Genomic DNA, 17,967 nt, shown 5'->3' with positions numbered 1-17,967 from the left:
CTGACTCAACTCGTTTCCTCAGTACACCTACCACTGACACATATCAACTATTTTCTCAGTGAATCCTGTCTAATCAAATTGTAATATACTATATAAATAGTTATAATTGGAGTTACAAGTAAGCCACCTAGTAGTCCCATGTGAAACCAGACAATGTGACCTTCTCTTTCTATCTATGCAAGCAACCTTTTATGAATTAACATGATGCTGTGCAGCTCTTCTTCTTCTTCAAAAGCCCAGAACAACGTGAGTTTCATAAACAAAGAGCGCTGCAACTTAACTGCCCAAAGATGTCTGAGTATTCCCTGCAGCCTCACCAATTTTAAAAGGCACATCTGAGTAAAGCAGTTTAGGTAGATGAAATGAAAAACACCTTTTCTTAAATGAATTTATGAAAGGTTATATCAAGTGATGTGAGCCCTTATTATGTACTCTGTTGTTCTGTATAGAAAATGATACAGCATGGCAACAGTGGACAGTTTGCTGATCTGACAGTGAGCACTACTGTTAGTATGTGACTTCAGATCTAATGAAAATAATATAAAAGGCTGACATCATTGCAGCGCTTCACACCAACTATCTAATCACCTAAATGGTAGAGCACACACACACACATGCACACACAGACAGCCAGTAGTCTTTTTCCATGACTAACACCATAGCTCATGATGATGTAAAGTAAAATGTAGCTGAGGTCTCCCTGCTTCAGACAGCAGAACTGCTCAGCTTACTGAATACTTCTTCTGCCTGATAACAGCTTGACTCGACCCTGCTTGGCAGCCAAGAGCTTTTCAAGTACCTTGGCAGAGTCTCTCTTAAAGAGGCAAAGCACTTTATGGTTTCTCAGACCTACAATGTTATCTATAAAGTGGAGTGAGAAGCAAACTACATTAAAGCAAAATAACACTCATATTTGTACTGCACTTTTCATAATACAGTGATACATAAAAAAACAACACCAATAATCAGCATCACATAAGAGACACTTGTCTTTCTGAATACTGAAGTTGCTGCCCTTGAATGTGTAATAGGCATAATAGCAAAATTTAGAAACAATTCTATACTCTCCATATCAAACCCAATATCACCACCACACATACAATGTGAGCAAACAAGTCAGTTAAATGCATGATTTATCACTTTACTATCTGCATAATACCTCTGAAATGTGCAACTTTAAGGCTTATCTTCCATATTAAAATCTGCAGTACTGTTGTATAATGAATAACCCAGCACAAGCAGTAAAGCAGCATTTGCTGAAAGTGAAGAGAAATCTCAGTAAGAAGAAACACGTTCCCATTTCCAATACAAAGAAAAAGAATTTCATTCCATTCCATTACAACAGTGCCCTTTTATCTTGTTTATGGGCAATACCAGTATGCCTTTATGTGATCCTATTGGCAATCCTGGCAGCACTGGCATACTGCAGGGAGGGTCTGTGCTGAATTTGTGTGAAAACACGTCTCAAACTTCAGTTCCTTCTGTGCTGTGAAGTAGCTGAATCCACAGTAATCTGATAAATCTACCAAAAAATATAATGGTCTCAACCCTAAACAAATATACAGCATGATACACCTCAACATCCTGAATGCTTTGAGTCACAGTCATCACTCAAGCTATGACTGTTAACTAAACATAATGTAAATTTTGAATAATCTCTGACAAACGTGATACATTTTTTCAGAACTAACAACAACTGAGCATTTTAACACACAATAGTAAAACATTACATATCTCCTCCGACACCGAAGTGTACAGTAAAGTAGAAAAGAGGGGAAGACCCCATACATTTTTGACCCTGGTCGGCATAACAACAAACAGCAAATCAAGAGTGTAACAGTGCCAGTTACCTGGGATACTGGTATTACAATGAAAGAGCCCCCGCCTGCACTCTCTGTGACGACTGCCACGAACTTGGAGTTGACGGCACAGAAGTGGTTGTCATGGACGTTCTTGGTGATGGGGATACCGTCGAAGCAGCTCTCCCGGTTGGCTACTTTTCCGTAGACATTTCGAAACTTGGAGCTTCGGTAGGTTGGACGCCATGACATCTGAAGAAAATACATAAATAAGTTTAAGTTTTGGTTTTGACAGAACATCCTGCTGGATTACTTGAGCTTCTTTATTAGGGCTGCAACTAAAATGCCAATCACAATTTCCCACTGATGTATTGCTTGTTTTGTCCGACCAACAGCCCAAAAAACCAAGGACATTACATTTATATTCTTTTCCTTTAAAACATGTATTGTTTTACTTCATCATCATCAATCAATGTCAATCATTAAAGGATAACGGCTTTGACCTGAATTGGCATCTAGAAAAAACATTTTGTACATTGAATTTATTGTGGTTAAACTACAGGTATGCTTTAGATTACGCCCTTGCTTTTTTACCATCTGGTGCGTCCAGTGTAGCAAATCGCGTGGGCGGAACAGATGAACATTTAGCCATGATGAAATAGCCAAATACTGAAATATCCTAAAAAAAAAAAGTATTACACTGTAAGGGAAAGTTATCTTTATCCTTTATGTATTGTTTGGAACTTGACATGATGATGATTATACAGAAAGAATCAGTGAAACCTAATGTCGAATTCTCATTTACCAAACCCACAGTAGCAGGGTGGACTGTCCCATCTGTGCAGATATGATAACAGTCACACATGCTGTTGTGGGAAATCGTCCAAATTGGTCATGGGTGTGAGACTTCTGAAGGGTGAAAACTGGGTGAAAACCGCTTTTACACTATTTCATGTTGCCTTGGAGCCAGTTATTAATGTCTCAAGAAGGAAAAGCAATAGTAAAGACTTCCAAATAACTTAATCACAAACAAAACAGTTGTATAAACCAAAATGATTAATCTCTGTCTGTCGTACACAACAGAATACAGTATGTCCTGTTGTTTGTCACTATATTTTGGTTCACATGGATCTTGTACAACAGAAAAGCAGCCTTTGTTTGCAGCCACTACACACAACAAAAGAGAAGTGGTTAGGTTTGATTCAAGACGCTTCTTTTGTTTGTCACTCCCCCACAACAATGCATTGACGGAGCTCTTGATTTTTTGGCATGAGCTGGCTCTGCGTAAGGACTCAAAAGTTGACCCAGCCACAGGAAGTGGACGTCAAATGCCCTTTGTCCCATAAGGAGTTGGTGGAATTTCTTGCTATTGAATATAGCTACATTTTGATAAATTTTCTGAAACCGGATCTGTTCATGAGTCTAAATTCCAGTGATACTATTGATGAACCATATCAGTTCACAGGAACTGGGGGTTAGAGGATTTCTGACTCTTCTCAGATCAGTAGCAGCAATGCCGGATGACATCAGGCAATCCTCTATTCAGCATTGTTCTTGGGATGCGGAGGGGAACTGGTGGGAGTGGTGTACACATGCAAATAGAAACATCCTCAGACCATGCTGCTGCCATTGTCTTTCCCTGTTGCTTTCCGTCTCAAACCAGACTGGAGAAATGGCATCCAGTAGGCTACAGTAGTGTGGGTGATCACTTTGCCCTCACTCCAGATGTGGCAGTTGTACTGACCCTGCAGCAGTACTGCAGTACCACTGCTATTACAGTGTATTAAGCATAGTGTCAGAGCAGTTTTTTGTGTTTTTGAATTTTACATATGGTGCTAAAACTATTTCTTGATTATTTAAGTAGTCAAGATAATTAATTGCCAACAATTCTCTGCTACTTTACACTTCTACTCAATTACACTTCAGAGGGGAATATTATACTTTTAACTCCACCACATTTCTCTGACAGCTAGTTAGTGGTTACTCTTTCAGATTAAGATTTTACATACAAAACATATGATGCGATCGTAATAGATTTAACTGCCTGTAGTTGTCCGCAATGAAAATCAAATAAACTTGAAACCAAATGGCGAATGATGCACCATATGAATGAAATATACACAGGCAAAAGAAGGCCATTAGTATTACAGATGTTTCTGTGTTTTCTTGTGGTTTATTTGACCTAAGCAAGCAAACAAAGAACAAAAAAATCATGGCTCCTTCTGCCTCTCTTGCTCTAGTAAAAAACCTCCCAGGTGCCTGCTGAACCTATACCTGCTTACCTATATAAAGGTGCTTGTAGTGCTGTCAAATTCTTAAAAAATTAAAAACAAGCAAAAGAAAATGTTCTCTAAATAAAAACAATTTCTAGAATCACCCAGCGGTATATAAAGTAATTAAATTAACTCCAACTCAACAAGCTACAACATTAAAATGCTGTTTACATGCGAATGCATCAGTGATAATAAACTAATTATATAATACATATAATAAAACTGAAAGTAGCCATTCTGCATAACAATTACTCAACAATTATTAAATTTTGATACTTTAAGTACGTTTTACTGATAACACTTGTGTACTTTTGGTACACAAGTATAAGTCTTGGTAACATTTTCAAGGTAAGACTTTTACTTATGATGCAGTATTTTCACATTGATGTATTGCTACCTTTACTTAAGTAAAGGATCTGAATACTTTTTCCACCACTGCTCAAATGTGAGGAGTTGCTGCTTCTCTCTCTGTTTTATATAATTGTATATTGAATATCTTTGGGTTTTAAACTGCTGTCCAGACAAAAAAAGGAACATGAAAATGTCGCTCTAGGCTCTTGAGTTGTCAGTCGATAATGAACATAACCGTTAGTTGCAGCTCTACATACATGATTCTACTGTGAGCATATCCACGTCTCACCCTCATCCCATTCACACCCAGACCGACTGCACTGAAGACATGTCTGTATGAGCAGCATAATGGCAGCTTGTTAAAGAATTAATGTAGAACAGAAGTGCAGCAGAGAGTGGCCTGAGGGATCATTAGAGGAGAGGGAAAGAGGAGACTTGCCTGCTTTGAGCTCTCTTTACAAGGATGCTCATTCATTACTCAGTCACCGGGTATGGCACAGAGAGGATGTCTGTGTGTTTGTGTCTTTCTTATCTCACGAGGGTATGCAGCATAAGAACACACACACACACAAACACACACACACACACACACACACACACACACACACACATACACTCATGAACAGTGGCATGCAGATAAACAAAAACACAGCAACTCAAGAGAAGAAATTACTTTGTATTCATCAACACAAGAGCACAAGACTTGTGCGTTGTGAGCATGATTCCCTCTAGGGTTAAACAGTGTGAGGCCTTCTTAACTTTGCAAATAGTTTTGCATATTTTCACCATAAAAATGTTTTATGCCAAGTTGGATTCAACTAAACCCCCCTTCATATTTAATATTAATTACATATCTGGATATCACAATAATGTTCTTGGAATCACCTTATTGAAAATATCACCTTACCTTTTCAGTGTCCTAACAGTGACACTATAGTCACAGTGTTTCTGAGGTCTTCTCAAACTGCAAACATCCACCCTCCTTTCTAAGCGAGCAACCAGGATCTCCCCTCTTCCTTCCTTCCCCTTCAAATCCAAGCAGGCAGCCTGCGTCTGCTCTACCTCCTTCTCTCTCATGTTTTTCCTCCCCCCTCCCCTTTAAACTTGCTCTTCTCCTCCTACTGGTACTGATAGCTGGAGGGCTAGCACTCCCCCCTTCCTCATCTTACCCTTCTCTCCCATCCTGCCACTCAGTCAGCCCTCTGTCTCTCTCACAGTTCATGCTCCAGCCCAAGCAGAGTAGCGGCAAGAGAGTAGTAGCCAATAATCCTCTTTCCTCTCCCACCTACTGCTTGTTTGGAATCACAAGGCCCTTCTGGCTGATTCCCAGCACCACCAGCAGTATTTCACTCCCTCCGTCCCCATCTCCCTCTTTTAATCTCTCATCTCTACTCTTTTTACTCTAATCCTTCACTCCACAGGTATGCAACCTACCTAATATTTGTAATGACAGGTGGATACCAGAAGGAACGTCTGCAACTGTGGACCTTGTTGGTAACTGCAGCAGTGCCAAAAGCAAGATAGTAGAAATAGTACAATGCAATAAAGACTGTCAGACTGTTGCTGTTTAAGAACTTGAAGCATTTATAGACTAGGAATGTAGACGACACAAAAGAATTTCCTCTAATTCTTCTGTGTCTGTATTTTATACATACAGCTTATGTACTGTAGCTATATTCAGAAATTCAATATCTTGTATTTGAGTCAGTTTTCACTTTTAGTGTTATGTAATGAGAACATAAAAATAGTAAATGGAAAAAATTAACTATACGAAGGATGGCAGATAAAAATATTTTTCCTAGAAATTAATGCCACAAATTTAGCTGGTAATCAATCAAAACCATCATAAAAAGTTAGTTATTATATGTATTTCTAGGGGAGGTAAAGCTTTCACATTTTGTATTTTATTTCCACATTGTCACATTTTGCTCAATACACTTAATCTAATAAAACATGGCTGGGATTTCATGTTCTGTTATAAATAATTACTTAATTATTTAAAAAAGTCTTTATGATCAACAATTTACTTACCAATAAAGCCAACAATGTATGAACATGTTAAATGAATCTTAATAAAACTGGTCTTTATAAATTAGCATATGCCCTTCAGTGTCAAAGTCTGTTTTTGCTATTTATACTGTTACTGTTATATAGTTACTTTAACACTTAGGAGCTGTGTGTGACTTTAGTCTGATTTATGCTTAATAAGTTCTTTGACACACATATTACAATCATTGTGTTACCATGGTCTGAAATATATCAACAAGGTGGAAGCAACACTTTAAATAGCTGAAGTTAATTTGAGCATCAGTGTTCCTATTTAACTAGATTACTCCATTAGGAACAATAATTACAATTCATAAAAAACACTGACTTAGCCTCCTTGAAAGGAATATGTGATTTTTTTTCTAGTGCCAAAATAATATGAAGGAACCTGTAAATCCTAAAAATGTCTTTTGCATCCTATTAAAATGCATATTTAAAGATTTAATTGAGCTGGAGATAACTGTGTGAATGACTCCAGCTCCTGAATCACTGCCGGTTCCTCACTGACAAACCCTGAAGTCTCTGCTCTTTCACTACAGACTTTCTGAAATGACCCTTGGTCAGGTCGATATACCGAGGCAGGTGTTATAGTGAAAATTGCATCCCCAGATGATTGTCTGTGTGTTTGAAATGTGGGCGGAGCCCTGCAGGTTCACTGTGAAGGAGGTTTGCCTTTGCCTCTTGGCTTGGTATGTATGTGTGTGTCTCTGTGCGTAGTATACTTGTCTTTTGCCTTTATTATGTGTTGTTCATGTGTGTCCATTTCCATGCCTGCGTCCATGTCTGGCCATGTGTTGTCTGTTTGCACTAGTATACATTTACTGTAATGTTCATGGCTGTAAGGCAGACCACTCCAGAGAGCGGAGTATGTTTATTGAGTTTTTTTTAACATCTTGCTTCAAGGCACTGCTGCTGCTCTGTGCACACTCAACCTTTCTCTTTTCTCCTCTCTCTTTGAGTTCAAACCCTCTTTCCAATATCCTAAAAGCAGCAAATTTTTGTTTCTCAGTTGAAAACAATCGCCAAAATTTAAAACTAGCTGTCAAACTGCTACAAACCACAAGAAAATCCACTATTAAATAGTTATTAGCAACATCACTTAGCTGTACTCTTCAATCATCCCAGCTACAGTCAAATGTCCACTCTCTTCTCAAATTACACACGGTCAATGGCAGCATACAGACTCATTATGAACCATAAAAGCCCATTCAAACACCACAAAATCAAATCAATGGGTTAAACTATTCCAATCAAGACTTTCTCAATGTTGCTGCCAAACAAGGAAGTAGAGCCATCTGAGCTCACATTCAATAGCTACAAAAGGGAAATCCACAGGACGACTGCATGTCTTGTCACTCACACATAGTGAAACCCTGTCAAGCCACCATGTCCTGTTCTTTCTTTTCCTCCTCTCCCTTGGCAGTGACACTATACAGTCATTTATGATGACTTCCCATTTATGCAAGGAGTAAATATCACAAAAAGAGAGATATTCTATTGGCTCTTTTGACCAAATTTTCTCTCAGCGTGAAGTAGGATCTCTATTTCTCAGTCACACAGGAAGTGTCACAGCTTGGCTGAAAGTGCTGGAATATTTTATACACTGCTATGGCAATGCCTGATGGGACAACTGTGGTTATGAAAGGCTTTTGTGTGTTGTGTGGTTGCAGATTATTATTACTCCTGTGCATTATACTCTTTTAAATTCCCTATTTATTGATATTGATATTTATTCATACCTCTATTACTGTCACAGACACGCCAGGCTCCACCTCATCTCAGCCACACCGTTCCTCCTCACCAGAATACTAATCACCAGCACCTGTCATCCATCACACACCTGCACATAATCAACCACTCTACTCCCTACATAACCCAGCTCCTCACCTCAGTCAGTGTCCGGTCTCGTTCACTAAAAGAACAGAGCTACGCCTGCTACCTTCAGTGTACTACGGACTCTACTACGACGCTAGTTCACGTTTCCAGTCTCCTAAGATTCGCAAAACCTTCACTCGACTCCAGGCTCCTGTGGACAACAGTGTTCACCCGGCCCGGAGTGTCTCCCGTCACCAGTGTGGTGAATCCAGTTCCCGTCGCCTCGTAGGCAGCTATCCAGCACCTGCACTTCACTCCAACCAGTGATCCAAGGGACGGTATCTTCTATGCTCTCATCAGTTCTCTTATTATCCCTGTAATAAATATACCTGCGAAATCACCTTACCTGTGTCTCCGGGTTGGTCTGTTCCATAACAGAAGACCGGACCTTAGAAAGAACAGGATTGCAACATGAGTGCCACGGACCCCTTCCAGGAGCTGGTGGAGATCCTACGCCGTGGCCTCAACGCTCCACCATCTTCCACGTCCTCCTCCAATGCTTCCGCTTCCGCTCCCGTCACTCCAGCAGTTCCGCATTGTTCCAGCCCCATGGCTAAACCAGCGCCCTTCTCTGGCTTGGCGGAGGACTGCAATGGATTCATTTTGCAGTGTACCCTGGTCCTGGAAATGCAATCGCCCCTATATCCCACTGAACGCTCCAAGATTGCATTCGTTATATCTCAGCTGCAAGGGAGAGCGTTGCAGTGGGCAGAATCCATCTGGTCACAAGATGGACCCGTCACCCAGTCGCTGACGAGTTTTCTAGATCACTTCGCGAGGTATTTGGTCGACCGCTGGTGACTCCTCTGCTGGTGAGAAGTTATATCAGCTGAAGCAAGGTCAGCGGTCTATCCAGGACTACGCCCTGGAATTCCGAACCCTCGCGGCAGCCAGCGGTTGGAACGAGCAATCCCTCATCACAACCTTCCGTCAGGGACTGGAGCCTCGCGTACGATTGCATCTGGTAGCATACGAAGACACCATCGGCCTCGAAAGATTTATCCAGTTAGCCATTAGGGTGGCTACCCGTATGCGGACATGTTTGGTGGAACACCAGGATCATCCACCACACACTCACCATCCCCGTCAGCTAGAGAAACATCGCTCTCCCGAACCTGAACCTGAACCCATGCAGTTGGACTCCAACCATTTAACCCAGGCGGAGCGGCAGAGAAGGTTGACCCACAGGCTGTGTCTGTACTGTGGAGCCTCGGGACATAACAGGGTCAACTGTCCCGTGAGACCACCTAAACCTATGGTGAGTGCAATTATTCAGAGTCTCCCATGTAGTAAGCCTTTGTCTACAAGAATCATCCTGGTTACACCTACTCAATCCCTTCCAGTACAAGCCCTCATCGGTTTGCGGCCCTGCATAGATTATAGAACCCTCAATCGGATTACAGTCAAGTTCCGTTACCCACTTCCGCTCGTCCCTGCTGCACTGGAACAACTTCGTGGAGCCACCATCTACACCAAGTTAGACCTCCGCAGCGCCTATAACCTGATACGGATACGGGAGGGAGACGAATGGAAGACAGCCTTCGTAACACCCACTGGCCATTATGAGTATCTCGTCATGCCCTACGGTCTGGCTAACGCCCCTTCCGTCTTCCAGGACTTCATCCATGAGGTGCTCAGGGATTTCCTTCACAAATTTGTCATCGTATACATCGACGACATCCTGATCTACTCCCGTGACGAGGAGGACCATCGCCATCACGTTACGGAAGTCCTCGAGCGCCTACGAAGCCATCATCTCTTCCTCAAGGCTGAGAAGTGCGAGTTCCATCGATCCTCCGTACAGTTCCTTGGTTACGTCATCAGGAGCAATGGCATCCAGATGGACAAAGGGAAAGTGGAGGCCATCAGGAATTGGCCCACTCCAACAACTATAAAGGAACTACAACGATTCCTGGGGTTCGCTAACTTCTACCGCCGCTTCATTTTGGACTACAGCAAGATAGTCCACCCTTTGACCAGTCTCCTTCACAACAAGCCCAAGTCTCTGTCCTGGCCACAAGCAGCACAAGAAACTTTCGACCTCCTCAAGAGAGCATTCACCTGTGCACCGCTCCTCACCCATCCAGACCCCGAGAAGCCCTTCACAGTCGAGGTGGACGCCTCGACTACAGGGGTAGGAGCAGTACTCTCGCATCTACAGGGAAATCCAGCCAAACTCCACCCATGTGCATTCTTCTCTCGGAAACTCAACCCGGCAGAAAGAAACTACGACATCGGTGACCGTGAACTACTAGCCGTGAAGTTGGCACTAGAGGAGTGGAGACATTGGTTGGAGGGTGCTCAACATCCATTCACCGTGTTAACAGATCACAAGAACCTAGAGTATCTCAAGAGAGCCAAACGTCTCAACCCGCGCCAGGCACGCTGGGCCTTGTTCTTCACTAGATTCCATTTCCACATCACATTTCGCCCTGGATCCAAGAACCTGCGAGCGGATGCACTTTCCCGCCTACACGCTCCAGAAAACAACACGGAAGATCCTGTACTCATCATACCCCAGCAAGTATTCCTTAATCCCATACAATGGTCAGAAGATTCTGTTCCTTCAACCAATGTCTCCACTAACACTCCGCCGGGTTGTCCTCCCAATCTTCAGTATGTTCCGAGAACCCAGAGAATTCAACTCATTCATACTTCTCACACCTCACTTGGCACTGGTCACCCAGGGGCCAATGAAACCCCTCTCGCTGCACGAGAACGCTTCTGGTGGCCAAACATGGCAAGGGACGTGAGAAGGTACGTGCAGGGGTGTACTGACTGTGCTATGTCTAAATCTCCGCGTCATCTTCCTGCAGGAAAACTATGCCCTCTACCGACGCCCAATAGACCCTGGTCACACCTGGGAGTAGACTTCATCACCGACCTCCCTCCATCAAACAACAAGACCTGTGTCCTGGTAATCGTGGACCGGTTTTCAAAGTCTTGCCGCCTCATCCCTCTTCGAGGTCTACCTATGGCCATGGAGACGGCAGAATGTCTCTTCAACCAGGTCTTCAGATACTTTGGGATACCGGAAGACATCGTTTCAGATAGAGGTCCACAATTCATCTCCCGGATTTGGAAGGCCTTCTTCTCGCTCCTGGGTGTGACCATCAGCCTCTCCTCTGGTTATCATCCCCAAAGCAATGGCCAGACGGAGAGGAAGATTCAGGATATTGGGCGTTTTCTACGTACCTTCTGCCATGGCCATCAGAACTCTTGGAACCAGTTCCTGGGCTGGGCCGAGTACGCACAAAACTCACTACGTCAACCTTCCACTGGACTCACTCCCTTCCAGTGCGTGCTCGGTTACCAGCCTCCTCTCTTCCCATGGTCTGGGGAACCGTCGGAGGTTCCTTCCGTGGACTACTGGTTCCGAGAGAGCGAGAGGGTCTGGGACGCAGCTCATCGGCAACTCAGAAGAGCACTCTGCAGGCGCAGGCTGACGGCCGACCGTAGGAGGTCCACCGCTCCAACGTACCAACCTGGCCAGAAGGTCTGGCTATCCACCCGCGATATCAGGATGCGTCTGCCCTGCAAGAAGCTCAGTCCCAGATTCATTGGTCCCTTTACCATAACAGAACAAATCAATCCGGTGACATTTAAGCTTCAGTTACCACCACAATACAAGATTCACCCAGCCTTCCATGTATCTCTGCTTAAACCTTTCTATCCCTCTGTCTCCGTCTCTACAGAGCCTGGCGATTCGGCAGATCCCCCCTTACCACTAATCGTAGAGGATGGAGCCGCTTACCAGGTCAGTGAGATCTTGGACTCCCGACGCCGTGGTGGTCTTCTGGAGTATCTTGTGGACTGGGAAGGCTATGGTCCGGAGGAAAGATCATGGATTCCCCGACATGACATCCTCGATCCCTCCTTGTTAACTGAATTCCATGCTGACCATCCAGACCGACCAGCCCCCCGAGGAAGGGGAAGACCACTGCGACGTCGGGGTCCGCGGTCCTCAGGAGCGGACCGTGAAGGGGGGGGTACTGTCACAGACACGCCAGGCTCCACCTCATCTCAGCCACACCGTTCCTCCTCACCAGAATACTAATCACCAGCACCTGTCATCCATCACACACCTGCACATAATCAACCACTCTACTCCCTACATAACCCAGCTCCTCACCTCAGTCAGTGTCCGGTCTCGTTCACTAAAAGAACAGAGCTACGCCTGCTACCTTCAGTGTACTACGGACTCTACTACGACGCTAGTCTATGTTTCCAGTCTCCTAAGATTCGCAAAACCTTCACTCGACTCCAGGCTCCTGTGGACAACAGTGTTCACCCGGCTCCGGAGTGTCTCCCGTCACCAGTGTGGTGAATCCAGTTCCCGTCGCCTCGTAGGCAGCTATCCAGCACCTGCACTTCACTCCAACCAGTGATCCAAGGGACGGTATCTTCTATGCTCTCATCAGTTCTCTTATTATCCTGTAATAAATATACCTGCGAAATCACCTTACCTGTGTCTCCGGGTTGGTCTGTTCCGTAACAATTACTGCTGTGCAATATCCTCCGTCTCATTATAATCTTAATAAGCTACACTTAACTTGGCAGTTCATGCACTATTACCTTATACCGTATTATTATCATCAACCGGTAAACCCACTTTGTACTTCACACTTTTTATTTTATACTTATGCACACTTGGTACTTAATTTATTTTCTGACCTGTATTATAGTGTATTATATTTGTTTTGCTTAGTACTTCTATTCCTGAGTGCACTGACGTGATAGTGAGGTGCTGTAACAAAAGAGTTTCCCCTCTGGGATCAATTTATATATATATCAAGTATTTCTGATTCTGAAAATATTTACATTTTACTAGCTATCAGATGACAGTCAACATCATTGATTGGTGTTAATCCTTTTCAGAGCTGTTGACCGTGACCCTATCCCATACAGATAAGTCCCATTTTCTTACAAGTTCACAACTGAAGTTTATTTCATTATCAAATATTAATATGCATTTTCTAAATCTGAATTAATGAAAGGTTCTTTTGTTTGTTTTGTTCATGATAGTGGGTAAAACCTTATGGACTCAAACATAGTGTCAGTCTATTATTAAAAGTGTAGTCTTCCCTTATGAAAGTAAATACTGATTTTTAATAGACAATTTTACAAGACAGAGCTTTGCTGAGATTGCTTATAACCCTACAAATGAAATGTATGTATTCCAAAGGATTAAGATTAGGCTAACTAACTATGGCCAATATAGAGAGCTTAAGTGAAACTGGGATTTCCGGGTTCTGTTCCAGAAGTAAGAAAACCTCATTCAAAATCCCACTGACATTTGTATAAAAGTTTTTAGACAGCAGAGATTTCAACTAAAACTTTGGAAAAATTACTTCAGAGGAGAGCTTTGGTGAATCCAAGTTACGATGACATTAGTACCCAAGCTGCCGTGCTTGGAAATTTTCATGGGAGCTGTAGTTTTTTTCTGTGCTCACAATGTCATCGCTGTTTAACTTTGTTTAAAAATCACAATGATTTGGATTTCTAATGGCAAGTGCTGTAATGGATGCTGATTTGTCTTTGAATATAGACAGTAAACTAATGACAGGCAGCTGTTGTAAGTCAGAACAAAAATATGAGCAGTCAATACATTTTTCCAGGTTTCCTTACAAGTTTCCATGAGACAGAAGACAATAAGCACACTTACAGACCAAATCTTACTTCATAAAAAATCAGCTGAAACTGATGCATAATGCCTGATGCAGACAGAACATCACTCACAACACTCAGGCTAGTGAAACAACAGCCATGCATGCAATGTTTGCTTAAAGCATCACATACACACAAAAGTCAAAAAAGTAAGGCACAGCCAAAACGGCAGGCGAAGCCAGCTGTGAGCCAGTGGCAAATGGAATAAAATAAAACAGATCAGAATAAATTTAACACACCTGCTCCAGCAGCCCAAAGTGAGTCAGTCCATCTGGATTTTTGTCGGATTTTCCAGATGGCCAGTTCAGGAATGTTGGAAAAGTAATCTTTTATTTGAGCCTGCATTAATTTCAATCAGTTGAAAAGAAAGGTCACCGGAGCTCTTGGAGCTCCCTCAGTCTCCATTATCTGGCCCATTAATGTCTATTATATTATTTCTGGAGTTTATCAAACAATTAAGAATACACACAAACCTGCCAAAAAGGCTCAATTGTAATGCATCACATTAAAGTGAACAGTAGGGTTAGGTGAAAGGGTAAAATTTTCCTGTTATTCATGTCAGCCCTTCAACCAACTCAACTCACTAGCTCTGTACTCAGCTGGCAGGCGGAGGGTTGGGGTGGTGCTACGTGACCTCCATGTCACATCTGCAAAACTATAGTATACCCCTCCATTACAAAGCCTTTAAACTGGTCATATACCCACATGATGTCTCTTAAAAAGTCACAGTGGAGCACTGCAGGTGCAATTGTTGTTGCTGTGTAGCACATTGTGCAGTCTAGAGCTATCAGTGAATGAAGCCCCATATTTTTGGTTCCACTGCAGCTACTGATGGCACACTTAGCTTTTTGTTTTATGTTTGACAGCTTGAATGGTGAGTCAGACATGTGAAGTTGCTTCATTTGGTGATTCAAATAATCAAAAATGCGATGTATTTGTTGTATTGCTTAAAGGTGCGCTTAGCCCCATTTGGGCCCTCAGCACTCCTCATGTTAATGCCAGTCTGTCAGTCAGTCAGTAAGACATTCATGAACCCCAGAGGACGAAGCCCACTGACTTTGGCGACCTCTTGATTTTGACATTTGTGCTTCAGAATGAAATATTTTTAACTATCAGACATTTAAGATTCCTAGAGGATAAATTTTAATGACTTTTTAACAACTTTGACAAGTGATCCTCTGACTTTTCCTCTAGCGCCACCAGCAGGTCAAAGTTTTCACTCATTCAGTGAAATATCTTGACATCATCTTGAAGGACTGGCACCAAATTTTGTACCCAGATTATTATTATTATTATTATTATTATTATTATTGTTGTATTCTAATGGCTTTGGTGATCCCCTGACTTTTCCTCTAGCGCCACCATGAGGAGATATTTCTACAACTAATGGATGGACTGCTATGAAATTTGACATAGCAGTCCATCCCCTCAGGATTATTTGTAATAACTTTAACAAACTTTCATCTAGCACCATCATGAGGTCAAATTTTTTTGATTCATGACCAAATACCTGCAAAACTAATGACATTCCCATCAGCCTCAGCTGTACTTTGTGTTTAATGTTAATTAGCAAATGTTAGCATACTAACACGCTAAACTAAGATGCTGAACATGGACATGAACGTTGTACCTGGCAAACATCAGCATAGTGGCATATCTATTGTGTGCGTGTTAACGTGCTGATGTGAGCACTTAGCTCAAAGACCGCTGTGCTTAAGTACAGCCTCACAGAGCTGCTAGCATGGCTGCAGACTTGTTATACAGACTGTGCCAGTCACTGCACCATCCTTGGCTAGTGCAGTGGAGAAGAAGAGCAGAGGTGGAGCAGGACAGTCTGTGGTAATATTGTAGCTTGTGTGACATGATACAACAAAACAGTCACCTGCTCATCAAAACATTGCTCAATAACACTACTAGTGGCTAAAAACTCCACAGAGTACATTTAACTTTTTTGTAACAAGACCATGAAAGTCACTGAATCCATCTTTGTTAATATCTTATCTTAACAGCAATGAACAAAGTGCGTTATGTTATGGATTACTCTTTATACAGTCTTTGTGTCATAACTAGGAGCCTGGTCAAACAGCAGCCAGTGCTGTATGAGTTTGGGAGTGTGTGTTCATGATGATTGGGTATTACTCTGTGATAATGACAGGAGATGCAGAAGCTCAGCTAATGGCACCTCTTAGGCCTCAAGCCAGCCCCATTAAGCAGTGGTAATTGTGCAAAGAGCACACTACCCGAGGACAGAAAACCCAGAAACCCAGCTGAAGGGCACTTATCAGAGCACAAGTACATGGAGGAGTGGATATCCCGGAATCCATCCATCGCCTCGCAGAGCAAAAGGAGTTTGTTGACAGCAGTGTTATCATCTAGGTAATATAATTACTATGGATATATGTTGTAGTATTTCCTAGACATTGTGATATGCTCACAAATACTAGTCTCTTTTTCTTCATTCTTCTCTCTAATGCATACAATATTTTACATTTAAACACAAATCAGAGACACTTTTTTCCAATTCCACTTATATGGTCAGTCATCAAAAACCAGAAGAGAGGTCTAAATTAATAATCTCCCCTGTGTTTGCTTTCCTTTTCCCCCAGGAGTTTTTTTGCCACATGCTTTTTGGAGCATAATGATGTGAGCGGGGCCTCACACCCCGAACGACAGAGGGGGGTTGTTGACTGAAGGTGAAGGAAAAGTCCAGAGGAAAGACAGAGAAACAAAAGACGACATGTGAGGCACAGTGACAAAAGAGAGGCAGAGATAAAGGCAGGCAGACACTGCCTAAAAGAGAGAATAAAGGACTCAAGGTGAAAGAGAATACAAGATAAGGAGAGAGAAGAGAGGAAGAAATGGCAGGGGCAGATCAACAAAGAATGATGAAATATTTAAAGAAACAAAGAAAAAAGCAGACAGGGAGGAGGAGCAGAGGAGGCTCTTACCAGAAAGAGATTAACTCCCCAGACCTCCAACCTGTTCTGCAGCGCACACGCGCACACGCACACACATGCACACACACATGTACACACACACACACACACACACTGACCCAACTAAAACTGCCTGGAGATAATATAGATATTTTCAGTATTTAAAAACTCAAAACTGCAGCATCAAAATGATTTATATGTTAATGTCCAAGAAGCATTTAAAGGTGGGTTATGCGATTCTAATACAATACACGTCTTTTTGTCAAATTCGGTGAATATCTCCTCACGTTCTGTCCGTTCAGTGTGTGCGCTGAAAAAAAATCTGACAGCCCTGGCTCTGTAAATGGGAAACAAACAAAGTATCTCGGACCCAGCCACACAACACTATTCCAGCCATGATTTGTGTGTCAGGTAACGTTAAATGACTTGCTCGCAGACATTCATCTTACTTTCTAGTTTGCCAAGATATGCTGCTGTTGTGATGTTAGCTATAGCAGCAGGAGAGTTGTGAGTATCGCTGTCTGGAGCTGCTGTGCTGGCTCTGGGAATCCATCTCGTCCTCTCTGGCTGTTAGCTTCGCAGCAGCAACTGTAGGGACAGTTTGCTAACCCACAACCTAGCTAACGTTAGTTACATTACTTGCTGTGTTGTTGTTCGCTCTATATCATGGTATTTGTCATGGCATTGGATTTCTCCAAAATCGCTTACCCCACCTTTAAACTGTTTCTTTTTATGAACAATATCCTGACAGCAATACCCTTACATGACACATTTCTTGTATTGCCAGTGAGTTGTCATTTACTGCCTCATCATACCTGTAGATAAATAATTATCAATACAAGGGGAGAAAGGGAAACTTTGTTTTTTATTTTTGTATAAAAGTTTACTTTTAACACAGTAACAAAAGCTGCTGTAATCATTTGATGTTGCAGTTTGAAGGGACTTGAATAACAGAATTTCCATTGTTTACATGGTAGACATCTATTTGAGCAAAGATAATACGTAAAGATAATTGAAATT

General features: G+C 42.4%; 1 protein-coding gene across 5 annotated transcripts in view; it reads right to left on the bottom strand.

The window, feature by feature from the left end:
• Positions 1-17,967, bottom strand: part of coro2ba (coronin, actin binding protein, 2Ba) — a 51,593-nt gene that overhangs the window by 15,062 nt on the left and 18,564 nt on the right. For 2 of the 5 annotated variants that reach the window (XM_044190051.1, XM_044190046.1), the window contains one exon: positions 1,851-2,051. In XM_044190051.1, coding sequence (XP_044045986.1) covers positions 1,851-2,051 — 201 coding nt within the window. Of the gene's footprint in view, positions 1-1,850; positions 2,052-4,862; positions 4,951-5,330; positions 5,616-11,539; positions 11,543-15,777; positions 15,783-17,967 lie in introns of those variants that run through there. The other 3 variants (XM_044190064.1, XM_044190039.1, XM_044190059.1) reach the window with 3 other exon arrangements.

This window comes from Siniperca chuatsi, linkage group LG1 (assembly GCF_020085105.1).
Source record: "Siniperca chuatsi isolate FFG_IHB_CAS linkage group LG1, ASM2008510v1, whole genome shotgun sequence".
NCBI lineage: Eukaryota > Metazoa > Chordata > Actinopteri > Centrarchiformes > Sinipercidae > Siniperca > Siniperca chuatsi.
The sequence above is the reverse complement of the archived record's forward strand: the minus strand, read 5'-3'. Positions and strand labels throughout refer to the sequence as shown.